This window comes from Euprymna scolopes, chromosome 1, assembly GCF_053919585.1.
Source record: "Euprymna scolopes isolate OS-2025 chromosome 1, ASM5391958v1, whole genome shotgun sequence".
NCBI lineage: Eukaryota > Metazoa > Mollusca > Cephalopoda > Sepiida > Sepiolidae > Euprymna > Euprymna scolopes.
This window is the reverse complement of record NC_136482.1, coordinates 155,893,240-155,920,543: the sequence shown is the minus strand read 5'-3', so window position 1 is coordinate 155,920,543 and position 27,304 is coordinate 155,893,240. Positions and strand designations below refer to the sequence as shown.

General features: G+C 33.4%; 1 protein-coding gene across 2 annotated transcripts in view; it reads right to left on the bottom strand.

Annotated features, from left to right (window-relative positions):
- Nucleotides 1–1,099: 1,099 nt before the first annotated feature.
- LOC145276814 (uncharacterized) overlaps nt 1,100–27,304 on the bottom strand; it is a 124,090-nt gene continuing 97,885 nt past the window's right edge. For both annotated transcript variants that reach the window (XM_080128149.1, XM_080128156.1), the window contains exons 20-24: nt 26,007–26,145; nt 18,966–19,106; nt 11,649–11,722; nt 9,787–9,982; nt 1,100–2,142 (exon numbers count right to left, since the gene is read on the bottom strand). In XM_080128149.1, coding sequence (XP_079984275.1) covers nt 2,014–2,142; nt 9,787–9,982; nt 11,649–11,722; nt 18,966–19,106; nt 26,007–26,145 — 679 coding nt within the window. In that variant the 3' untranslated portion in view covers nt 1,100–2,013. The remainder of the gene's footprint in view (nt 2,143–9,786; nt 9,983–11,648; nt 11,723–18,965; nt 19,107–26,006; nt 26,146–27,304) is intronic.

The window sequence follows — 27,304 nt, the reverse complement described above, 5'->3', positions numbered from 1 at the left end:
TAAGTTCAAAGAAGAGCTGAGACATTAGCAAAACAAATGTGAGAAGAGGTAAAACAACCAAACCAAATCTACGTAATCTGGAACACAGATTGAACTGGACAATCATATAAATAGTCAGTAGTAGTACAGGCAGGACAAACAATTATGTTGTAGTAGTAGTAATATTACATTAAAATTATCCATCATTGTATAAGCGAGATTGAATAAGATAAAAAGTGTGAAGTGCAACAAAATTAAAATTTTATGTCTTTTTTCTTTTCGCCTTAAAACTTATAAGAGATGCAACCGCTTCAACCATCAAGCACTAAAGCTAGGAACCAGTAAGAGTAAGTTTAATAATATGTATTGTCTTTGATAAAGCAAACATATTAATGAATATGTTGATTTGTTTAATGGCATATCAACCCTTTTGGATCATTTAACACATTGTTGTATTTCTTCATCACATAATGATGCAGTTTCTCCCCTTAAAAAAAAAGAAAACAACATGCGCATATGATGCAAAGGTCAAAATTGCTGTCATTGCATATTATCGCAGAAGTTCAAGGATTGAGTTAAACTGATGTGTATGTCACTTCCAAATATTGTTTTTTTTTGTTTTTTTCAACAAACATCTGTCAATTTCAGCATTTTATAGGAGTGAAAATGGAGATGGGATATGGCAAATATATTATAACAAATACGGTAATTTCTATTATTGTTTATAGCCTATTGGAAACTGTGGGCTAATCCTTTGGAAAAGATCAATTGGATTGTAACAGGATTTGGAGACTACATGATGCACATCTGTCTTACCTATTTTGCCATGTCGCAAATACTGCAGTTTATTAATAATCAAGTATAATGAAAGGTATCAGCTTCTTGCACTAAAATAGCCTTGTGCCACGCTCTACTTATGCGTGTTGGCAAAAGAATAAATGCTAACAATTATGTCTTTATCTAATTACTCCTTCTTCTGCGATATCATTTTCAGAAGAAAAATATTCTAATACTAAAGACGTTTGCTGGTAAAAATCAAGAACACCTGCAGTTAATGTAAATGAGAATTTTTACTTTTCTAAATATTAAAAAACTGAATGAAATATAAGAATGAAATGTGTACAATGGAAACATCAGAATTTATATAAAAGGACATAAAAAAAAGAGAAAGAAAAGATAAATTAACGCCACATTGTGGTAAAAATCTTGTCTTGTATTGAAACATTTGTTAAATTCGGTGGTTTTAAATACATACTTTTTTATGTGGTTTTTTTTTTTTGTTTTGTTTTTATCTCTTTTCAGTTTTATTTGACTTGATGATTTAAAGATATGACGCGTCAGTTGATTTTGGTTGTAAAGGGAAGGAAGAAAAAACTGAGTGCGGATAAAACTTAAAAATGTTGCAGTTATTATAGAAAGCAAATTAAGGACTTTACTTATATACATGTGATGGGGGGATATGCATGGGGGTAGGGCATTGTTTTTTGGGGGTTTTTTTGTAAATAACAAATTATAAAAACTTTAGATTTGAGATATGAATTGTGCTCAGTTGGGTTTTAAAATTAGGTATAATGACTTTCTTAAACTGCTTAAAGTTTTATTTATCTTAAAAATATTACGAGATTTTAAAAGTTTCTCATATATGTGTGTGGAGGAACAAATGCAGAGATATTTTTTGTCTTTTTCTTTTCTATAACATTTGGCCAATATGAGATTGAAAACTTCTGATTTTCTTTTTTGTATCAATCGGAAAAACGAAATTATTTTTGTTTTTAAGAATGACAATCATTGTTAAATTATGACTTGGATTCTTTGTTTTGTTTTTTACAATTTTTTGAAAGCTCAATGTCAACAGATAATTTTTTTTAAAAATGACTTTTTAATTTCTGGTGAAATAATGAAGAAATATAAAATTAAATTCATATTATTGTCCATTTTTTTTTTTCAAATTGGAAAAAAAATTAAGGCAATGTAAATTCTAATTCCTGAAGGAAGAATGTCGGCCATGTTGGTTGTATAAAAAAAAATATCAGTTTAAAATTTTTTGTCTAATAAAATGTTTCCATCTTTATCTTTGATGCGGATTCGTCCATTGGAAAATTTTGTTTCTTGCCGTCCATCAGGATAGATGGTCTTCTGCGTTCCATCAGGATATTCTCTTCTCTAAGTAAAGAGAAAAACAAGAAAAATATATTAAACAAATTACTTTTATGGGAGTCCTTTAACAAATAATCATCAATAGTATTTGGTTTAAGTGAGCTTCAATATTTGTAAAAGTTAACATCGTATGACACAAAAACAATTTTTAGATAACCACCTAAGAGAATATTATCTATAAAAGTCAGTAATTTTAATCTTTGTGAATAACTGAATATTCGTGCAACAAGTATTACTTTTTGGCATGAAAAGGAAACAATACACTCTCTCTCACGCTCTCTCTCTCTCTCTCTCTCTCCTCTTACAAGTTTAATAGTTTACTATTGTTTGTTTAGAAGCAAAGAAAAATGATTTTATAGCGTTTTGTGCACTAAACACAATTGTTATTAAAGGATATACCAACCTTCAATAAGTTTCCAGACATTTTGTACTGGCATTTAAAATTGTTGTAGACTTAAAAATTTAGTATGTTATTGCTATACATCTTATGAAATGACTGACCAATTTTTATGATCTAAGGTGAACTTCTATTACAAGAATTAGAATACACCCAACCTGATTGTCACAGCTGGTGAATTTCAAAACTGCAATCTGGACATGAAGACACTTTAGAAGAACGATATTCAATACAATTCTGTTTTTAACTTGGAAAAAATGCCACAGAAATGAATAGAGTACTTCAAACTGCTTTTGGACCCTCTTGCAAGAATCAAGCTTCAGTTTTTGAGTGGCATAAGAGATTCAACGAAGGCAGGGAGTCTGTGAGGAATGATAAGAGGAGATGGAGAAGTAAGGAAATCAGAATACCAGAGTTGATTGGTCAAATTCAAGAATTTCAGAGATAAGGACGATTGTATGTCTATAAAGACAATACGTGCACAGTTTAATATCAGTGTGGGAACTGTACACAGTTATTTTCGAGAAACTGAACATGTGGAAGATTTGCACAAAGTTTGTCGCAAGGGTACTCAAAGACGTCATGATCAAGATGGGCATCAAGACTTCCTCACCCTCCTTATAGTCCAGACCTTGCTCCCTGTGACTTTTGGTTATTTCTTAAGCCCAAGGCAAACCTTAGAGGCTGTTGCTACAAGACATTTGAGGAGATAAAAGAGGCTGTGACAAGGTCATTGACACGCGAACACAAGAGGACTTCCATGGGGCATTCCAGGAGTTGTTGTAATGGTACAACAAGTTCATTGCAACTTAAGATTACTTCAAAGGAGACTTGAGTTTCATGTGTGTACTACGAATAAAAGTGTCCATACAACATTTGAAAACTTATTTAAGGTACCTTGTAACTGTTTGTTTAAATGTTTGGAGACAAACGAAAAATTCAATGACAGACGCAACAAAAAAAAAAAAAAAATGGATTTATATCAAGAAGTGGTAACAACAGCAATTATAATCAATCAAAATTTTTATTTATCATCATCATCATCATCATCATGCGAACGAAAAAAATGGCATAAATAACGCTGTTTAAATGTTAAAACTTCTTAAAAATCAGCAAAAAATCATTAAAAAAAATAAACAGTGAACATGATGGAAAAACAACAAAAAAAAAAGGGAAAATAAAGAATAAACAAACAAAAAAAAATGGCATAAATAACACTGTTTAAATATGAAAACTTTAAAAATCGAAAAAAAGAATGTCCGATATGTTGGCGCGAACGTGCAATCTTAAGATAAGGACGCTGTCACTATAACATCTACTCTACGATCGCGTCAGCGAAGTAACATCGTTTTTTTTTTCTATTTAAACTAATTCAAGAAAGAATGTTTTTCGCGCATGCGTGTTTGGCTAAATTGTCATGAAGGAACAATTTTTTGCTACCCTCCCTCATTGCAAATCTTTATTTCTGTAGGAAATGATTGACCGTTTTTTCTCATTTTCACATATTATTCAGCCAAGACATCACCCCTTTCACACAGCATCGGTTTCAACCCGGTCTGATGCAGCTGAGAAAAGTTTTAGGCAGACATACAAACACATATACATTTTTACATATTATTCAACCGAGACATCGCCCTTTTAGACAGTAGCGGTTTCAAACCTGTCCGATGCAGCTGAGAAAAGCTTTAGGCAGACATACATACATACATACATACATACATTCAAACAGACAGGTGAGAGCTATATAATAGATATTCTTGTAAAAAATAGAGGCTTGGAAGATGTGTTTATCACAATTCCTGAGAAAGAAAATGTTAGATTAAATTCCTTTTTGAACAACTCTAAACAATTGACACAATTTATTGCATAAATTTTCCCTTCTGCCAAACTTTGTGTTAAATACGAGAGAAAAGACTTCATAATCACCCACTAGAAGTTTGTTCTTTTTTTTCTACATAAAATTTTTATAATTTACCAGTTTCATTCTGGATATATTAAATGTGTGACAAAAAGGTTTCTAAACAGGTTAAAAGAACATATCACACTAAATGTGAGAAAAAAATAAACCGGTTTCTGTTTCTTTGTTCAAGGACTTGATTCAGTCATTAATCAACATTAAATAATCCAAAGTGTTCATCGACTTACACTGCACTGACAATTGTTTTAATATACTTATTCATTTCAAGATATTTCTAAGTATAAGAATGCTGTTTTTATGTAAAGAAAAAAAAAACTTTTTTCTTTGAATTTGTTTAAAGACTTAATATTCTATAACTATTTACATTTTTCCCTTTCTTTCATGTTTTCGAAACATCTTTTTTGCATCTTGAATTTGTTTTTGTTTTTTTTTTCATGTTTTTCTTTGAGAGTAAATGAAATATGCAGAAGTTTATAATTATTTTTTAAAAAAAATGTTCTTTCATCTATTATATAAAGAGTTCATACAGACTTTCAATGTCTATTTTCAAGACCTTCTCCATACAAAATTCAAGGTTTTCAAACGAAATTTGGGGTTTGTTTTACAATTTACAGCAATTCAAAAAAGTGGTAAAAAATCGAATATACAACAAATACATGTTACCATGACGAAGAATAGTTACTTTGCAATCTACCGCTATCATTTTTCTGTGTTTTTAAGTAGTTTTAAATGCTTTTGAGTTCATCTCAAATATTAACTCTCTTGACGGTTTTTAATTTCTAACCAAGATAGCTGCTGTCGTGTCCATATTTTCTTTTTGGCCTGACTGGCCTAATTTTAAATTATCACATTTTTTTTTTATTTTGGAGGGGGGGGGCACCATTGGCAAGTTCTGTCCACACAAGGAAAGCATTTTTTCTTTTTTAGGGTGGAGGTAGAGGGTAGAAGTAATTTTATTTATGGAAGTCACCACTACTCCTTCCCTCCCTTAAAAAAAAAAATTATAAAATTAAATTATAAATGAGAACAAAAATAGATGGAAATTTCAATCTTTATCACAAAACTACCCGAGGTAGTTTTGTGATAAAGGGACGTAACTATTGTATCCACAATAATACTATGCAATTTCAGGACAATGTATTTCGATTTTATTTTCAATATTTAAAAAATATTTTAATAGTTTTTTTTATTAATACTTAAAAAAACATAATTTAATAGTATTTATTTAGATTTTATTTTTAATATTTTCAACACAAATTTTCAAGGCCTTTTCAAGAAATTTTCAAGACATTTTCCATATTTTCAAGGATTTTTCAAGCAAATAATAGAAATAAGGCCTTTTCAAGGCAAAAGTCAAAATTCAAGGACTTTTCAAGTTTGTATGAACCCTGATATAAAGAAAAAGTCATATTTCTGTCTGCCTGTGTATGTGTGTTCAGCTTAAATTTTTTAAAACTACCAAAGATACACATACGAGCCTTACATATACGGATTCATTATGACCCTAAGCTGATTATAGTAAAAGCAAAAATATTCTTAGTATTCATTCATTTCAGGTTACCATGGACCAAATTAGTGCAACGGTTGTCAAAGAACACATGAATCAAATAGATTTCAAGCACCCCTGAATGGACAACAACTAAAACGGCACATTTTGCTGTAACACCAATTTTTTCTTTTTCTTATTAATAATTGTTAAAAAAAAATCAATTAAACTAGGTTAAACAGTCAGCGGCTTTCTTTCTAATATAAAGTCTGCAGCATATGAATGAGAGAGACAGAGGAAAATAAAGAAGTTTTAAGCAGAAAAAGGTTACACACAACTATTTTCTCATCCATAAAATCCAGGCAGTTGAAAATAAAACTTCATCATAAAACTTAATGGAAAAAGATAAGATAAGAAAGGATAAAAGAATCTAAGCTGAAGGATGGGGGGGGGGGGGGGTCGTCTACATAATGTGTTCATCTATTTACGAGTATTCTATTTTCACCCCAAACAAGACGCAGTGCCACTTTAATGTAGGTGGCTACTATCAGGGCCATAAGTTGCAGAGATACTATGTAGGGAGTTGAGCTGTAAGATGTCTGTTCACATTCATTTGAACTTCTGCATGTCAGTACAGTTGGGAAAGCAGGAATCCAAAAGGGAGTTCTAAAGTCTAGCAGTTCTGGGGAAGAAACGATTAGAGTAGAAGGCTTTCTTACATCTAGGGAGCTCTACTGTGTAGGGGTGGGATTTTGCTGCATGTCGGGTTTTTTGTGGGGTATTTAAGGCGAGGAGGTACAAGAGCTAGTAGTTCATCGAAGCATCCACCATTAAAATACTTGTAAAACAGGCAGAGGGATGCGACATTTCGTCGATGGGACAGAGGCTGAAGCTTAGATGACAGTTAGGACCTCTCAGGTTGGCGACTCTCTTTTGAACCCTCTCCAGGAGCATGAGACTAGTAGCAGATGCACCAGCCCAAAAGTGACAACAATACTCCATACATGGGCGAATGGTGGCCTTGTAGAGGTACAGGATACTTTCAGGCATAAGTAACTTTCTAGCATGGTAGAGAGAGCCCACCTTCCTTGCAGCGGCCCTGGCAATGCTCTCAATTTATCTGTTCCAACTCATATTTCCTATGAACATTAAGACAAGGAGTTTGAAAGAAATACTTTCTGGTAATCTACCTTTAGCTATAGCTATTAGTGGTTGAGAAGGTTTCTTGTCATTATTGAAGGAAACCAGCTTAGATAGGTGTTCATTTGTTTTTCCTTCGTTCATGGTGTCATCAGCAAATATACCCATCTCAGAGACAATTTTATCAGGGTCATTTATGAATCTTAGGAAAAATAAAGGTTCAAGGATAGACCCCTAAGGTACAACTTCATTTATATCATATTGTTTAGATGTACGACTGTCAAGGACAACCTGGATTTTTCTCTTATTTAAGAAAGATTTAACTGTTAAATATTCGTCCAACGATACTGTATGATCTGATTTTCCTGAGGAAACCATCATGTCAAACCCTGTCAAAAGCCTTAGATATCTAGAGCTACCACTCTACCCTTCCCTGCTTTGTCCAGTGTATGGTATATACATTCAGAGATTACAGTTAGGATATCTGCTGTAGAACGGGCTTGTCTAAATCCATAGTTGATCGGTCAGAAGTTTAGCACCTGCAAGGTGATAGACTAGAGCTTGGTTAATTATGGACTCAAATATTTTGGCAAAAGGAGGGAGGAGGCTAATGGGGCGATTTAATGGGTCAGTTCTTTCGCCAGAATTCTTGTAAACTGGTACCACAATCAGGACAGCGAAATTCATTAAGGTATTTCTTGTAAAGTTTGGAGAAAACTGGAGCAACCTCAGCGGAGCAGTTTTTTCATAGTACAGCCAGGATGAGATCGGGTCCACATACTTTTGAAGTGTCTAGGTTTTTTATGATATCATGCACCTGAGAAGAGGTAATTTTCAGATCGTGCGTGGTGTCTGTCTGCAAAAGAGAGTCAAGGAGGGAGTGGTTCGTTGGGTCCAATGTGGAGTTTGCAGCAAACCATCTGGCAAGCACATTAGCCTTCTCAGTTGCCATGCAAATAACCTCATGATTGTTGGATAGTGGGGGGAGGGGGATTGTTGATTGGCCATTATTTACTACACTGTTGTAGATTTTCCAGAAATTACGGGTTGATAATTTCTGTCCTTCGATGCGTTTTCTGGTTTCGGTATATTCTCGCTTAGCGGTCACTATTCCATTCTTACAATTACTTTCTCTATTACTAGCTTCTATAAACTTTTGTCCATTTGTACTGGATTTGTCAGTTAAATCTGTGGTATGCATGCTGCTTTTGAGCAATGGCAGCTGCACAAGTAGAAGTAGACCATTGTGGAGAGTGGAGTTTGCTATAGAACTTTTGTGTGGGAACATGTGCTTCAATTGCAGTTTTGAACCATTCATTGGTCTCATATGTGTACTGTTCAGTGGGAAGAGAAAAGATATTTTCTCATGGGACATCTATGATAAGATCCCTGATGACTTCCCAGTCAGCCTTCTTATAATACCTTGACATTTTGAGCAATGGCTTTTCAGTTTTGGGTCGAGAATTAAGCACGTTTTCTACCATTATCACAGCGTGATCAGCATTCCCGAGTGGGCTATGGGCATTCGTTACACAATCATCAGAAACTGTGGTCCTAAATAGATCTAGAAGTGAGGCTTGTTGATCTTGCTGGTCTGGGAAACGTGTCGGAAACGTAACTGTCTGTGATAGGGAATGAGATATAGAGAAGCTATGTGTTATGCTACCAGCTGCATCTGTGTAATAGAGAATCCAAGCTAGTTACTGTGGTGGACATTGAAATCACCAAATACATGTACTTGTGCGCTAGTGTCGAGGAAGAGTGCTGTATCTATGCTGTCAGAAACTTTGTTGATTAGGATGCAGTCCTGAGTCAAGAGAGAGAGCAGTAGAAAAAATATAAGTAGCTATATATGAATGTGTCTATTTTCTGTTTGATGTGTGATATATTTAATTGTCTCTAAGATGTTAAGTGTGTGTGTATATATATATATATATATATATATATATATATATTTGATGTGTATATGTGACCATCTAGATAAGGAATGTATAAACAGCACATATAACATTTATGATAGATAGTCTTTACAATAGGGGACACATACAGTTTTCTTTGAGGAGGTCAACATCGACCAATGGAGAAACATCTTATTCATCTGGGTTGATCTTGATTTGATGGATGTTGAAAAAGTTACAAATGAAGATTCGTATGACCCAAAGTCTTTGTGGTGTTTACAGCAGCTTCATTTCCCCATTGGAAAGCTGTACGTTGGTCTTAGATTGTTACTATTTCCCGACAGTCTCCCCCTGTTCAGAGCCATTTCGGTCAGTCAACTGTCTCTCTCCCTCTGACAAGCGACTTTCCTCTCTGACTGCCAACTCTTGACTAATTTCTATGTGTCTCTCAAACTATCGTGTTACGTCACTAACTCCACATGACTAAAGACACAAATTGGATGATTCATCTACATATTTTGTTTATGTTAATTACCACTATTTTCACCAAGTTAACATTTTTGGAAACTATTTTAACGTAAATAATTTTATCCTAAAAATACCTTTCGCCTTGATAACATGCTTTGTCTCTACTTTAACAATTATCAATAACAATCATAATAATTGTTCAGTCTAGACCAACGATGTAACAGGATTTATAACAAGTTCTGGATGATAATTTGAAAAATGCCACAAGTTATTTAATTTTATGATATTCTGATCAAAAAGATGACGTAAAAAAAAAGGTAAAAAGATAAGCGAAAAGACTTGCTTTGAATTTCTCTGTATGAATTTCTTTTTGGCCATTTGGAAATTCCAAAGTTCTGACTCGATTGGCATCCACTTTGATTATTGTCCCATCTTGGCAATGACTTTCTTCAGAACCATCTGGTCGAAGATACTTGACCGTTTGATCTGGAAATGTGATCTCCTGAGTTCCATCGGGATAATGTTTTTCAATTTGACCCCTGGAAAATAATTATAAAAATTTACAAAAAAAAAAAATAAATAAATACTTCAGTAGTGTAAAAAAAAAAAAAAACCTTGTGGTTATGGAAACTTATTGTGGAGGTGGTAAACTTCTAAATTTGTAATAAAAAAAAATAGACAAATGTGCATATTTTCTAAAATTTTACTTTTAGAGAATAAAAAGAAACTGTTTGGTATTCATAAAATAAAGCAAAATCTTTTTTTTTTTTACTATAGAATAGTAGGTTGTCTGTAACTAAGCCAACTGGATTTGCAATCATTCCAGATTGGTATGGTGTCGGGATAAAAAAGTGGCAGCTTCAAAAAGGAGATTTCTATTTTTCATCTATCTATACAAGATGAACAAAGTCCAAAGTAGAAAAGCTTCTTCAGGCAGTTTACAGAAAGATCAAGAATAGAATTTACTATTGATAAGCACAAATGCCACACCTCATGCTGCTCAAAATAAACAATTTCAATTCAATGTGTTTCAATTAAGGTTACGTATAACAAAATTTCATTAATTTGCACACTTCTGAGTGACTATTTTCTTGGATAACATTTTGGTAAATATCACTTGCTAAGAGAATTGTAAGATTTGTGACAGCACGTGGCCTTCCCTTCGACAAGCCGCCGACCCCATATTGTGTGCCATGGTTTACTACCTCCATCTCTTCATCGTTCTTGTTGGCAGTGTCATCATCTTTTGGTTCACACTGGCGGCTGCCGACAGAACACACGCGGGTCACAAAGTGGAAGTAAAATAATCCGTGGAACAAAGGAAGGAAAAACACAACACAAATGTTTGATATATATTTGACGGTTGGACTTGTGAGTGTGTGTGTGTGTGTGTGTGTGTGTGTGTGTGTGTGTGTGTGTCTTCTCCCCGTTCTATCGATGTTGCGTTCGTCTGTCAGTCGCAATTCGTCTATTTCTGTTTCGCAGTCAACTCTAAAAACTGTCCAACCATTGTCGCTATTAGCTCCCATCCGCCGCAAATGGCATTTAGTTGTCAACTGTCTTCTGTGTGTCGGTATCTGAAGTCCCCCCAACCTCAGCTACCTGAAACTGTCCTTCCCTGTTTTATCTGTTCTGTGGGTTTCTATTATCATTGTCAAATCTAAAAGGCTCAATCTAAAAATATCTACAGATTCATTGTTTGCAACTTCCCATCTATTTGTTTATTGTCAGAGACTTCCTATTCCTTTGTCTATTGCTCCCCCCCCCTTCAGCACTTAGTGACTCAGTTCCACTTTATAGTATCACACTCTAAAGTTACCACCGATTCAAATACATCTTCTCCTTCTCTTCTTGCTTATTTTAGTTACATTTCCACTACTACTCAATGATCCTATTCAGGTGTCTGTTATATTAAAGGAGTTCGACCCCTGGATCGAGTTTTCTCTAGATCAGGTGAATCAATAAAAGTAATGCTATACGAACCAATTAACAAATTAACACATTTCCCTTCAAAAGGGAAATGAATTAGTCTGTTTTTGTGCATTGAAAAGTGGATTTGATCCTAACTTTCAATTAACAGATAAAAAAAATAAATAAAAGATCTATTCTTGAAAGAGTTTTTTCTTTGGATTCACATTGAAAATAAAGGGGGCGGGGGCTTGATTTCTAGATTACAGCAATTCTTCACAAACAACAGAAACTTACTTGGGGAACTCGAGTACTTCCAGTCCACCTGGGTAGGTTGTTACAGTTGTCTGGGATTCAGCATAAAAGTAAACCTGTTAAAATAAAAAGAAAATATGAAAATGAGAAGAAATTAAGAAGCTTATGCACAACATTAAATACCTTTCCAACTCCCAAATGAGATGAAGGATCGATTTAACCCAACAACATATAGAATATTCATGGAATATTTTTTTGTGTGTGTGTGTGTGTGTGTGTATGTAAATATATATATTATGATTGTAGCTTGTAAGATTTCAATTTTCATACTATCCACAAAATTGCAAACCTGATTTACTGTTGGATCTTATTTATTCATTATGGATTATACATTCTTTACCACTTCCACAATAAGTTTCCATAACTGCAAGGGTTCGGGGGAGGGGGGGGGCTTTTTTTATTGCATTATTGAAGTATTTATTTTCTCTGATGATAAAAGTATCAATTTTTAAAATACTATGGATTAAAAAATAACTTCTATTCTATTCTCTGTCTTTGAACATTTAATGATTCAATAAAAATTATATTTCATGCTATCAGTTAATTTTCATATATATATATATATATATATATATATATATATATTAGCAAGGAGACCCAACGTTGCCCGGGATTGAATGATGATCAACGAATGTTTCACACTCTCATATTTCATTGTCATCAAAATCAGTGAAATCGCCTATTTTTTTAAATCAAATTGATTGCCTGCTCTAGTTGGGGGTCTATTGCAGTGCACCGGGAGGAAGTTTCACATGCCTCCCCACATGGACTTAGTCCAAAATGCATTGTAGTTTACACTGCACTGTAGAGAACCTATTGTGGATTTTATAAAATGTTTTGGTACTTGTACAGTTTAATCAAAATATTAAAAAATGAAAATATCGAAAAAAAAAGGTTATAGTGTACATATCCGTTATGGAACAAAGTTCTCCAAAAAAAAAATTTCACTTAATTTTATCAAGTAGTTTTTTTTTTTACAGCGAAAAAAAAATGTTATGATACCGAGCAAAAGGTTCGATTTTTAGGAAGAAAAGCTAGTAATAAAGATGGGGAGGGAGTGTCGGTGCTTTACATGGAGTTATCTCCCCGTGGTGTTTCTAAAAATTTCCATAATGGCTGACTTCAATGTTCTCTCATAAAAACGTGTTTTTTCGCTGTAAAAAAAAAAAAAAAAAAAAAAAACTACTTTGATCAAATTAGATGAAATTTTTTTTTTTTTTTTGGGGGGGGGGGGGAGATCTTCAGTCCAAAACGGATATAACCTTTTTTTTTTTTTTTTTCGATATTTTCATTTTTTTAATACCTTGATTAAACTGTACAAGTACCAATTTTTTTATATATAATGACTTGAATGAAAGTATAAAATGAAAGAGTCAAGTATCATGGTGCAATTGTGCTTTAAATGAACATTCATTTCGAATGCGCTCCTCTCATATCAAAGAACCTACTGCTGATTTTATATATCGGACCTTTCGGCTTGTGTGGTAATAAAACTTCTCAAATTCACTTGTGATGTTAAGCTGTGTAAGGTGTTAACTTTGGTCAAAATCGCCTGTTCATCAGATTTCGATTACACTGGCCAACAAAAAAATTTTGTCATGGTGTCTAAAATGTTTCAACTGTTTTTATCTAATTTGAGGGTGCTGATTCCAGAAATGCTGTCACTTTTTTTCTATCAGGTGTAGTTTTTCTGCTATGGTATACCCCCCACCTTTGTAGGAAGCCAATAGCTACAATAAAAACAGGCAAATCAAAGCAACAATATTTTTATGTAACTTAAAGAAACATATTCATAAAATCAAACCATAATATTCACAATTAAAGCTTAAAGTTGTAAAAAACATGCTAAGCATAGACATCATCTCCCATAAATTGACGTTTTACTGATTTTCTAGAATGGGGAGGGGGCCCTTCTGATTTTCTAGAGTGGGGAGGGGGCCTTCTTACATCATTGTGTTGATAGACCAACAGTTGTCTGCAAGCATGGTGTCATCCCGACGACCTTGATAGTGAACTTCCATGTTATTGATGTCTTGATGGAAGCATTACCCTTGCTTGTCACTAACATTACCTAGATTTTCTGGAAAACGGGCAAGATGGCTGTGCAAAAAAATGTAATTAGATGCTCATATTTGCATCCAGTTGATGGAAACTTATGAGTAACTAGCAGGGGGTACCCGGCATTGCCCGGTTGTTTGGAGGTGTGTGTGTGTTGGGGGGGGAGAGGGTTAAGAACTTCTTAAAAATCGGAAAAACTCAAATAAAAAAAACAGCAAACGAACGTAAAACTAAAACTGCTTTAAAAAAAAAATCTGAAAAACAAACCCTCTCCCCCAAAAAAAGGACAGCGTTGCCTGGGTGTTTGGAGGTGTGTGTATGGGGGAGGGGGGGGGCAAAGAATAAGCAAATTAATAACCCTGTTTAAACTTTTTTAAAAAATCGGAAAAAACAAAACAAAACAAATAAAACAGCGAACGGACGTAAAACTTCTTTAAAACAATCGGATAAACAAAAACCCCCAAAAACAACAAAAAAAAAAAATGAAAAGCAAAAAAAAAAAAAATGGTATGAATAACCTCGTTTCAATATTAAATGCTTAAAAATCGAGAAAAAAAGTATATCTGATAACTGGGATTGAACCTGAAATCTTTAGATAACGACACTGTCCCTTAACCCACCGCGCTATAGACGCGTGGATGAAAGTAGGTCGGTTTTTATAATATTTAAAACAAATTCAATGTACGTCTTTTGCGTGTATTGACGCATGCGTAAAGCCATCTTGTCATGAAGATACCATTTTTTTCCCCCCTCCTTATAAAAAAGAGAGCCGTTAAGGATGAAGGAATGAATGTTTTTGCCCAATTTTTCGATATTTGTCATCCAAGATGTCAAGCTTTAAAGCGATACCGAACTTGTGAAAATCCGTCGCCTCTGTTGAAAGATTTTGCGAGACATACAAACAAACACACATTTTCGCTTTTATATATATATATATATATATAGATAGATGTTTCAACAAGCTCTTTGTAGTTGGGGGCATTTATTTTTCCCCAAGAATTTTACTATATTCATAAATGCTGTCCAAGCACTCAATTCTGCAGGATTCATAAAATTACAGAAATTTGCATCATTCATTAAATTTAGAATCTGGGGTCCATCAAAAATTCCAGCTTTTAATTTCTCTATGGTTAGGCCTAGAAATTTTGTGCAAATATATTTGAAACAGTCGCCATCTTTCTCAAGAGCCTTCAAAAACTGTTTCATGATGCCAAGCTTTATGTGAAGAGGAAGAAACACAGTTTTGGAACGTTCCACCAAAGAAGTCAGAACATTGAGAGAGCCAGAAATCAGTTCACTGTGCCAATCCTTTTTATCCAGTATTCTGTTCTTGCCCTACTATCTTACAAACACAAGAAGCAAGGAAATTTTGTGTTATCTAGCAAGCAGAGTAAACAATAGATTGAATCATGGGAAACAATAAGTTGAGCAAGTGTGCAGGTGCAGAAAGAGTCATGCTGTGACAAGTATCAAACTGGGTAGCTGATCGAATTGCACCGGAAAGTATCTGAATGGGGTCCGGAAGTGACATGTCAAGGGTTCCGGTTTTGAATAAGCAGAGTTAATTTTAGGGAGTTGGTTTTTGTGACGACAAAGAGACAAGATGGGTTAAACAAGTCTCCCCATAGGGGAGTGATAGTTTCCAAAATGAAGACAGAGAAACAGAAACCAATGATCGTCATTCACTCCAGTTTTGTTGTGATGAAATGCCTGGGAGTGAATAAAAAATATATATATATAAAGTAGTAGCGTTTGTGTGTGTGTGTACAACTCCCAATGACCAAAGAAATATAAAGGCCATATGTGTGTACACATCTCCTGGTCAAGAAATATTAATGCCCATGATAGGATACTTCTGTCAATGGACATTATATTGTATACGTAATTTCAATATATACCATTCTTCAAACCACATTTACATTATTGAGTTACGGTCATTAGCATATCACATTAAATTAAATCTATTTAAATAATTAGCTCGATGACATTACTTATTCAACATAATAGCTTTGTTTTAACTGTACTAATTAAAAAATTTTTAATTATTTAGTTTATTTAAATTTCAAGTTATATTTGATTTAACTTATTTTATCTGAAATCTAAAACAGTTTTATTTTCAAACCAAAAACCGGAAAACCAAAAGGGGAAATAACTGTGATAGTTTAATTGAAAAAATGTTTTAAATGGAGCACGTTATTAAATATTTTCTGTAATAGATTTGTTTTCATTTCGAAATATTATTCTAAGCTGAATTATTATTTTCATTTTTAATTTAGGGGAAATTTTTTTTTCTTGCTTATTCTTAATTTTTAAGTAAGCTTTTTTATTTGTTAGAGAAAAATAATTAAAACTAATGTCCTCATTTACTTGCATCCTCATGAAGGTAGAGTTAGTCAGAGACACATGTGAACAAAATCTATCATCCCCTGTTCTTTTTGTTTTTTGTTTATAAAATTTAATCGGTGTTGCCCAGGATTTTACATTTGAAACATAAAATAACGATAAATTTAATTAATTTTTATGAAACCATTCTGCACTTTCACCTAACAATTTTATAAACAGAACGAACCCCGAAAATATGACAAATTCAATTTGGGAGGGAGGGGGGATTACATTAGAAATATAAAATGACAAAAAAATTAATTTAATTGTTTTGGGAATTAATTTTTGGTAGATCTTTTTTTTTCTTTTTTTTTGCGATCGCACGGGCATCGCTGCTATTTTTATTGAAACAAAAGTTGTAATGATTTATTTTTAATTATCTTTTCTTTGGGGTGCTCAATCTCCGGAGAATATTTTCTTCTCTTTGTAGCCCTTCTGCCGAAATACCTGGTGGAGAGGGTATCACATACTTCTTTTTTGGGGCGATTTTCGGGACAAGATCAAGGTGTAGTGTCTGTTCTCCAGATGCTGCACTTCTGTTTCTTGTTCTCTTTCGGTGGAGGAGAAGTCCTTCACGACTGAGACAATTTTTATTTTTGTACCTTTTCTCCACGTTAAAAAACGCCCCTGGTGTCTAACTCTGTCCCGTGGGGAGGCATAGTAAATAGGTACATATACATGTTTTCATCCGTTCTTTTATTTTTGTTATGGGGGTATCCACATTGCCCATGATGAAAATGATTAGTATACAGGTGTGTTTCAAACAGAACTTCACGTCAACCCAGGCAACGCTGGGTACCCATGCTAGTATATATATATATAAAAACATATAGCATCTTGTGTCAGTCTTGAAACGTTTCCTTTATAACAGAATTCAGCTCTTCAAGACGTTGGCAAATCTCCCAGAGGCACCAGCAAAAGACAGGTATGTCGTCAATGTTTTGTTGTATTATATATGTTCACGCACCCACACTCAGAGAGACCAGGCGAGTCACAACCGTTAAATAAAACAGTTAAGATAACACACAGACAGAACAAGAAACTATTTTATATATATATATATATATATATATATATAAAACAGGATTTTATTTATTTATTTATTAAAATCAAAGTTGGATATTTTTTATGTATATTTTCAAAAATTCATACTTTTATAAAAAACTTAGCGTCATTCTTTTCCTTTTTAAAATATTGATATGATTATGTCATAATATTGATAGTATTATTAAGCTTTAACCACCCTATTCAGAAATAATTAAAATCTGTAAAAGAAAATGAAAAAAAAAATATATATATATATATATATATATATATATATATATATATACACACTTGTTTATTGTTATATAAACATGTTTACATCCCGCTGCTACAAACAGCCATTTGTTTCAATCAAACAACAGATATCATCAGGCAGCGACTTAACTATTCAAATGTTCAATGAATAATGATTATTCATTGAACATTTGAATAGTCAAGTCGCTGCCTGATGATATCTGTTGTTTGATTGAAACAAATGGCTGTTTGTAGCAGCGGGATGTAAACATGTTTATATAACAATAAACAAGTATTATCAGCTCTTTTTATTGAGCACTATCTAACAACCTCGTTGAATTCACTAGTCTATTACTTTTGAATAAAAAACCGCGAGTATATATATATAATATATATATATATATATATATATATATATATATATAACATATAACTAACAAAAACAATAGAAAATAAACAAATAAATAAATTAAATAAACATGAATATACATAAACGATCACACATATATGTATGTATATATATATATATATATATATATATGTGCATATATGTATGTACACATATATATATTTATATATAAACTAACAATAAAAAAAAAAAAACACTAACCTAATTTTAAAACAGATCCTTTGTCCGATAAAATGCATGCCCATTGGCTGATAGGAAGGGGCGCTGTGGATACTAGAAAGCTGATTGGCTAACTAAAATCTCAATAGGAGAGGAGCATATAAAAACGATAAACAACCACAGAATTCGCGCATAAGACTGAGGAGTCCTAGAGTGGATGAAATGCCGAATATTCAGTGTAGCTTAATCGGCATATATATTTTATAAATTACTATATATATATATATATATATATATATATATATATATATATTCAGATTATTTAGACTACTATTCTAACTTGACGATTGTTATATTCAGGTTTTTGCTGATTACTTTTGACCTTCATCAGACGCATTGTTTTGAACTTGAGAATCTTTATGTCAAACTAAGAAACCTATACAGAATTCTGGACTTTATTTAATATGCACGGAGATATTATTCTCATTTCCTCATGATTTGATATATAGAATTGAAATTTACTTATTTCTCATGTTATTTCTAATGTTAATTTATGATGGACTAAGAATTGAATTCCAAGGTACGTATTAAAAGACGACTTTGCAACTGGGTTTGAATCATTTGGACGGCAGTAATCATTTCCTATACTGAGGATTGCACAAACATGAAGATAAAAAAAAAATATATTTTCCATATTGGTTCCAGAGTTCTACAAAGATTCCATTGGTTAAAAGGTTGTAAATATAGCAATCAAGCATCATATTTATGCATATAGAAATTTTGAAAATTTAAACATTTGAACCCAAATTCAAGAAATTCTAGATTATGTGGAGTTCTATGCTATATCAAATAGACAACAACAATCCATACATAGCACATCAAAAATTTCAACGAATAATTCAAATACTATTACAATCTTTAATATATATTTTCTATCCAACTATAGAACAAAAAATAAGAGTTAATTATAGCATTTCTTAAAAAAAGATTAAAAAATTGACAATATCACTTACCACCGTTTGATCCTCAGTAATTTGTTTAATATCTCCATTGAAGAACCAAAGAATTATGTCTCTTCCATCAGCAGACATTTCTTTCCTGGTTCCATTGGAAAAAACAACTTCCCTTGATCCACTTTGGTACCGCCTTTCGATCTAAGATTCAATTAGAATTAAGAATACATGAAAAAATAAGTAATTAAATAAAAAAGAAGAAAATGACAAAGAAAATAATGATACTTGTACAGTTTAATCAAGACATTAAAAAAATGAAAATATCGAAAAAAGGTTATATTGTATGTATCCTTTATGGAATGAAGTTCTCCGGAAAAAAATTTCACTTAATTTCATCAAGTAGTTTCTTTTTTACAGCGAAAGAACAATTTCTTATGATACCGAGTAAAAGGTTTGATTTTTAGGAAGAAAAGCTAGTATTAAAGATGGGGAGGGAGTGCCGGCGCTTTAAATTGAGTTATCTCCCTGTGGCGTGTTTAAAAATTCCAAGATGGCTGACTTCAATGCGCTGTCATAAAAACTACTCGATCAAATTAAGTGAAATTTTTTTTCAGAAATCTTCGGTTCAAAACAGATACGTACAATATAACCATTTTTTTTTTTCTCGGTATTTTCATTTTTTTAATGTCTTGATTAAACTGTACAAGTATCAAAATTTTTTAGTTAGTCTTCAATAAAACATGCCTAAAACATGTTGAAATGAAATTTACTGCTAAAATATATGCACATTTTGAATTTTCCACATATGCTCTTGTGTAAACCGATGTGTGTGAATGTAAGTTGTCATCTGATCCAAGAAGATTTTGTTTGTTTAGTGTTTAGTTGTTGGTCGAAAGCCAACATATACTCCCCACCCTGCTTCAACAAATTTCTGAATCAAATCTATGTGTATCTTTCATTAACAAAGGCAGTCTTAGGACATTTACCAATGATTGTGGTTTGTTCTTGTACAGAGGACAAGTTGATCACTTCTTCTATTTAACAAGATTGTATTTAGATGGAAGTGCATTGGACATCATTATCATCATCATCATTATTATTATCAGCAGCCCTGCTGTTTTAACAGCGTTGGCAATCATGACTCTCTAAATTATAGAACCATGGTAATCTTGGGAAGACAAGTAAAGATGGTAGTTTCCTGTTGCTTTACGTCTTGATTCAGGGGGGTATCTCCCCCAGTGAGTTAAACGCGCCCCCAAATACCAACCTGGAAATTTCTATGACTTGGCACCTAGCCCCTAGCCTTCCCAAATAGTCGCCCATCTGGTACTGGCCAGGCTTATCATTGCTTAACTTCTGTAATCTGGCGAGAACCAGTGTGTCAACGTGATTGTGCCATATATATATATATTAGTGTTGGAACGATTAATCGGAAATTGGAAAAATCGGAATATATGAGGATATCGGAAAAATTTGTACCGATTTTCCGATGCCAAAACGATTCTTTTAATTGTCATTTTGTTTAAAGTTAAATTTTCCATTGCTGGTAATACTGATAAAATAATAAATATTTATTGATTTGAAACCACCAATGAAGCTAAAATCGATAGATCGTCCCCCACAAATATTTGCACATTTAACATGTCTATTTTGACAGTAATCAGAGAAAAATACAACTATATAGTTAAATATTTAGAGATTTATAAAGAATCGGAATCAGGAATTGTATCAGAATTGGGAAAATATTGGAATTAGTCCATCACTAATATATATATATATATATATATATATATATATATATATATATATATATATACACTTGGTGTGGTATATACAGCACCTAGCCTTCCCAAATAGTCACTTATCTTGTACTGACCAGGCTCATCATTGTTGCTCAACTTCTTCATAATCTGGCGAGAACCCGTGTGTCAACAGGATTGTGCCATATATGTATGCACACTAGTTGGACATAGAACATACACTAGAAAACTGTTAAATGTTATCCCAAATAATAGACATTTGTAATACATTTTTCCATTTTGTCCATTGTTCTTGATGGGATGGCTATACTTCTTTTATTGCCCTCTTTGTTCCTTACTTCTATGTCTCAGTGAGCTTTGCTAGCAAAGCTTGTAACACGATTGCTATTCATTCATTACTAACCCTTGACTGCATTTGTGCAAGTCTGATGACTGCTTTGAGAGTTGGGTTGCCCTCAACCTTTATTAATGTCTTTCATTTTCTATTTCCAGTTTTCAGTGTAAAATTAAATATTTTTATCACTTGATCCTTGGAGTCACCTAGTATCAACTTGAAGTCTGATCTTGCCAGTTTTGAATTCCACCATAACTGATTTGAGTAAAAACGAATCCAACCAGTTTCTGGTATATTTGGAGATCTTCGCCTTAATCGTCTCAGCTGCACTTATAGTAATTTATTTAGTATATAAGAACAGCTCATGATAGCATTGGAAATGACTATATCATAAAAGCATTCCCCATGCAGTGGACAGCAATCAATTTTATGCAGAACTTCTTGTTATGCTTGGTGTGTTTAAGTTAATGAGTAGCTTTCACAGATTCAACATACCAACATCCAAAATTTTTCAGTTGTTCTTCTCATACACTACATCTGACTGTGATGTGACATGACCATCCCAGGGAACGGTTAAGCTCCCCACAGGGAAGAGGCTGAGACTCCCAAAGCACTGGAAAATTATCATTGGTGTGCCCGAGTGATGGCAAAAAGACCCTGCTGAGAGAAACATTGGATTTGTAAATTTCATTGTTTTATGAAAAGCGACAAACCAATGTCACTTTGAGAAAACATGTAACGAAAACATAATTTCGTTTCCGATGCAAACGAATGATGACTCACAGTTAGAGGAGAGATGTTTAGCCTTTGAGTACGATTATCCCGACTGAAGTTATGAGAAAAACACCTGCAAATCCACAGGTGCACTCGAGGTGACATAATTGGATACAATTGGTCCAGGGAACACCGGTCTCCCTGAGTATATGAACAGGGCACAGAGTCGAAACTGTCAGTGAGAGTTGAAGTTGAAGCTGAAGTTGTTGAGAGTTGACAGAACCACTGGTCTAGAATCGCTACATGCTCCCCCTCTCTTCCTGCATCATCCCCACCGCAATACCGAAAGAAATCTACCTATCGACTCAGCGGAGTCTGTCAAAATCAACATTGAACTGTACACAATTGTACATAACTATATATTTGTATATCTTTTCTTGAATTCTATCAGTAGAATAGAGCACAGAGTTGTTTTTTCTTTTGCATGTATGAAATTGCTTTTCTTCTAGCGCGACAGACCGACGAAGCAGCAACATATCAAACCGATTGCGAAATTAAGATCAACCAAATCAATTGACGGGTCCTGCCACACTAAGACACTTTGCTGACCTGCGAAGGACGGATCACACTTTGGTTGCCGTGTAACTAGGACAGACCCTGAGTATTCATGAAACACAACATCAGGTCTAATCACTAAATGACCACCATAACTAGCGGTCACACTGATAACCTACTTACAAAATTTATATTTGGATTTTAACGACCCTTTGTTAAATGAAATATACGGCACAATCACATTGACACGCCGGTTCTCGCAAGATCACCAAAGTTAAGCAACGTTCAGCTTGGCCAGTACCAGATGGGTGACCATTTAGGAAGGCTAGGCGCTGTATGTACCTTCTGGGAGGGTTGGGCGTGGGACCAGCACCCTCACCCTGTAAAGAGAACTCCTCGCTACAAAAACATCTACAAAAGTTGTAGATGTCCTATGCCCCTCCAGGGACTTTTTTTTTTTTTTTGTGTGTGTGTGTGTGTGTGTGTGTGTGTGTGTGTGTGTGTGTGTGTGTGTGTGTGTGTGTGTGTGTGTGTGTGTGTGTGTGTGTGTGTGTGTGTGTGTGTGTGTGTGTGTGTGTGTGTGTGTGTGTGTGTGTGTGTGTGTGTGTGTGTGTGTGTGTGTGTGTGTGTGTGTGTGTGTGTGTGTGTGTGTGTGTGTGTGTGTGTGTGTGTGTGTGTGTGTGTGTGTGTGTGTGTGTGTGTGTGTGTGTGTGTGTGTGTGTGTGTGTGTGTGTGTGTGTGTGTGTGTGTGTGTGTGTGTGTGTGTGTGTGTGTGTGTGTGTGTGTGTGTGTGTGTGTGTGTGTGTGTGTGTGTGTGTGTGTGTGTGTGTGTGTGTGTGTGTGTGTGTGTGTGTGTGTGTGTGTGTGTGTGTTTTAACTGAAAGCATACTGGATTTTATGTTTAAATTTCATTCTATACCAAATCAGATCATCCAAGAGTTATTAGCCTGTGAATTGTGGGTCCTTTGGATGAGAGAATTGGCATGTCATCAATGAATGCCTTCATTGGTAGCATTTAAAAAAGCTTACAAATATCTGTTTTGCTCTCTGTTGCTTTGAGAAGCAGTTTCATTGCTAGACTGCAAAGTATTGTTGACATTCTACATCCTATTGCAACCGCAGCTTCAAATCTATTTTAGTTGTATTTTCTTTTGTGGTGCACTGTATGAGGAACCCATCAAATTAACTGGTCAACGTGTTGGATATTTCTTCCAGAACATGATACATTTGTCAGGAAAATTGTATCATTTGTTTGCTGGCAAGACATTAGTCAAATCCAATTGAATGATATACAAATTGTTTTTGTCAATTTAAATTCTTTGAATAGTTTTCCCCTTAGTTCATCTTTCCATGCTTTTTCTAACAGTCAACTACTCCAGGAACACCAGCTTAACCTTTCTAGACAGAAGTATTGATATACTTGCTTATGAGAAAGTATTCAGTTTGTTTGTTTGTTTTTTTTTTTGTCAAACCTGAAAAATCTTTCCTTCTATATTGAAGAGTATAAAATGGAAAAGGAACAAAAAAAAAAAAAACAAATAATGGCAGTGTCAAACCATCCTATTGTCGATACAACATATGAAAGTCTTTTTTCCTTTCTTCTCTCAACTTGCAACAAATCCGCATGTATTCGAAATTATCTTCCATCGTTCGTTCTCGTTCTAAGCTGTCCAACAAAAAACTCAACCCCCATGCTTTAAAATTCATCCCACTTAACAGTTACCAGTTGTCTACATATGCAAATTAATGGCAGCCAAATTTTTGACCAAACAGATGAAAGTCCATACAGTTCTTATTATCCTGAAAGATTATCATTCTCATTTCTATTTCACAATCTTCTTCTCTCCAACCCCCTCCTCTCTCTCTCACACATATGTGATGTTGCTAGTCTCAGTCTTTTCTATAAATACTATTATGGCATGTGGTGTTCAAAATTGTCCGATCCATTCCCTGCTTCCTTTGTACCAGCTTGTTGGTCTAATGGTCTCCATCGATTCAGTGTTTTGATAACTACTGTAAATACAGTTTCCTATTACAGTATTACTTCTTTCTAAATACTATAGGCTAACTGTTTCCCTTCTATCTATAGCCTTGATCTTTTTAAAAATTAAAGCCAATAGGTATCTCCTATCTTTGCGATAATTATCTTTCATTCTTTTTATCTCCTTACATCAGATGGCTTTATACCTTGTTTGTAGTGATTTAAAAAAGAAGAAAAAAAGCAACTTAGATTTATATTAACTACTACAAACAAGTAGTAATAATAAGTTAACTAGCAGGACCTGTGGAAATTCCACAGTGGACTCATTCATATGTAATATTGACATTCTGCATTGTTCAGCATATATAGAGATGCTCTGATATTATTGTAGCTCTTTTAAAACTGCAAAAGTATTTATCTAAGCTAGCAGGGACGCCCGGCATAGCCCAATCATTAAGTAGGCTTCAATATGATATTTTGAATTCTTGCAGTTTTCGTATATATTATTAATGCTCTATTGATTTTTATGTTAGAAAGTTGCGATTTCAAAAATTAAAAAAATGTATTCGTATGACTTGAGTGCATCAGCTTGAATCAAAACCAAAAACAACTTATGAAAAAGATATATGTATGCATATATAATTTGAGTTCCCTCGGCTGAAACCCAAACCAAAACTTATGAAGAATTCTTGGCAAAATTATTACAAGAAATGGAAGTTCATAACAATTAAACGACTTGGATGTAAGCGTAACACAGAAAATAAGTAACACGCACACTATCATATTAATATATAGATTCTTGGCAAAATTATTACAAGAAATGGAAGTTCATAACAATTAAACGACTTGGATGTAAGCGCAACACAGAAAATAAGTAACACGCACACTATCATATTAATATATAGATTCTTGGCAAAATTATTACGAGAAATGGAAGTTCATAACAATTAAACGACTTGGATGTAAGCGTAACACAGAAAATAAGTAACACACACACTATCATATTAATATATAGATTCTTGGCAAAATTATTACAAGAAATGGAAGTTCATAACAATTAAACGACTTGGATGTAAGCGTAACACAGAAAATAAGTAACACACACACTATCATATTAATATATAGATTCTTGGCAAAATTATTACAAGAAATGGAAGTTCATAACAATTAAACGACTTGGATGTAAGCGTAACACAGAAAATAAGTAACACGCACACTATCATATTAATATATAGATTCTTGGCAAAATTATTACAAGAAATGGAAGTTCATAACAATTAAACGACTTGGATGTAAGCGTAACACAGAAAATAAGTAACACGCACACTATCATATTAATATATAGATTCTTGGCAAAATTATCTATAAAAAAATGAGTGCCATCAGCTTTAATCAAAACCGAAACCAAAACTTATGAAGAGTTCTTGGTAAAATTATTTATTACAAGAAATGGAAGTCCATAACAATTAAATGACGTGAATGTAAGCGTGATACAGAAAATAAACAACACACCATGCTATCGTATTGACATATAGATCTAACTAAATTACTTATAAAAAGGAAAGAAGATTGCTACTCTTTACATTAAGTTCGATGAGTTAATATTGAGTAAAAATAAAAAATTCTGTGTAGCTTGAAATAAGAATATTTGCATACAATTACTAAACTCTACATGTTATCGAGCACTGTTAAAATAAATACTGCAACAAAAATATACACAGTCATAAATTATACAAAAAAAAAAAAAAAATGGTTACCTTTCCATCAGAATGCTGAACTTCTTCAGTCACATCACCCTTGATAATTGGAGAATGTTTCAAAATGGGCGGCTTTTTCCTTTGTTCAGCTGGCATACGGTTCAATTCCATTCGTATATCATCATTACCATTATTCATTCTGGAAAAAAAAAAAAATGATGTATTGGCATGATGATTCAGAAGGTTAGTATCTATGTTTTGACTGCCAGTTTCAACATGGAGATTAGCACTTTAACTTGTAATAGTCAGCTTATGTACTTCCTAACATCCAGTGTGTCTGCTACCAGAGTGGTGACAAGGCAAATCAGTCCCTTTGCTTTTCTCTCACGCCTATGCATGTACTTTTTTTTTATTACGTTGTTCCAATCATTCTTTTTTATTTAATAATAATTGAAAAGTTTTTTCAGTCTTATTTTATTTAAGAATTATTGAAAACACTCTTTGTGCTCTTTTTTTGTTTTTGAAAGAATTACTGAAAAATTTTTAAAAAGTTTTGATAAAGAATTATTGAAATTAGTTTGTTTTATTTTTTTAAGAATTATTGAAAACACTTTTTGTGCTCATTTTTTAAAAAAAAAGAATTATTGAAAACACGTTTAAAATCCTTAAGTAATGAACTATTTAGTTTATGAAAAAAAAATTAATTTTTATAATTTTATTAACATATTTCTTTAAAATAAAAATTTCAATTTTTTTTTTATTTTGTTTTTAAAGTGCACATAAAGATTGATTGTGCTATTTTCATTTGTATAACTTTATTAATTCTTATTGTATATACTTTTCAATAATGTCCTTTTCTTATATTTTAGTTCAATTAATCGCTTCAGAATAGAAATACTGAAGAACAATAAAAAGTGGACGAACTGATTTGTCTTGTAACCGCTTCCGGTAGCAGACACACCGGAAGTTAGGGAGTACTTAAGCTGATTATAATCCTGTAACATTATCAAATCTTTTAAAAGCAACTCTTTTTACTAAAAGGCAAATGTTCTTATTTACTTGCCTCCCCATGAGGGCAAAGTTAGACACAAGGTCGGTTTTTAATGTGGGGAAAATCCAGCTCCCCAAAAAGGGACACTTTGAATAGGAACAAAAATTAAAATTGTCTCAGTCATGAAGGATTTCTCCCTCACTGACCACGGACAGAAAAGATGAAGTGTAGCATCAAAACAGATACTACACTGTGATTTTGGCCTGAAGGCTAAAGATCTAAATAACAAACAGGAAAGTGTTTATGTTTCTCCATCTGTAGTCGAATGAGTTGATGACAATGTAACTATAACAAAAGGTGATATGTC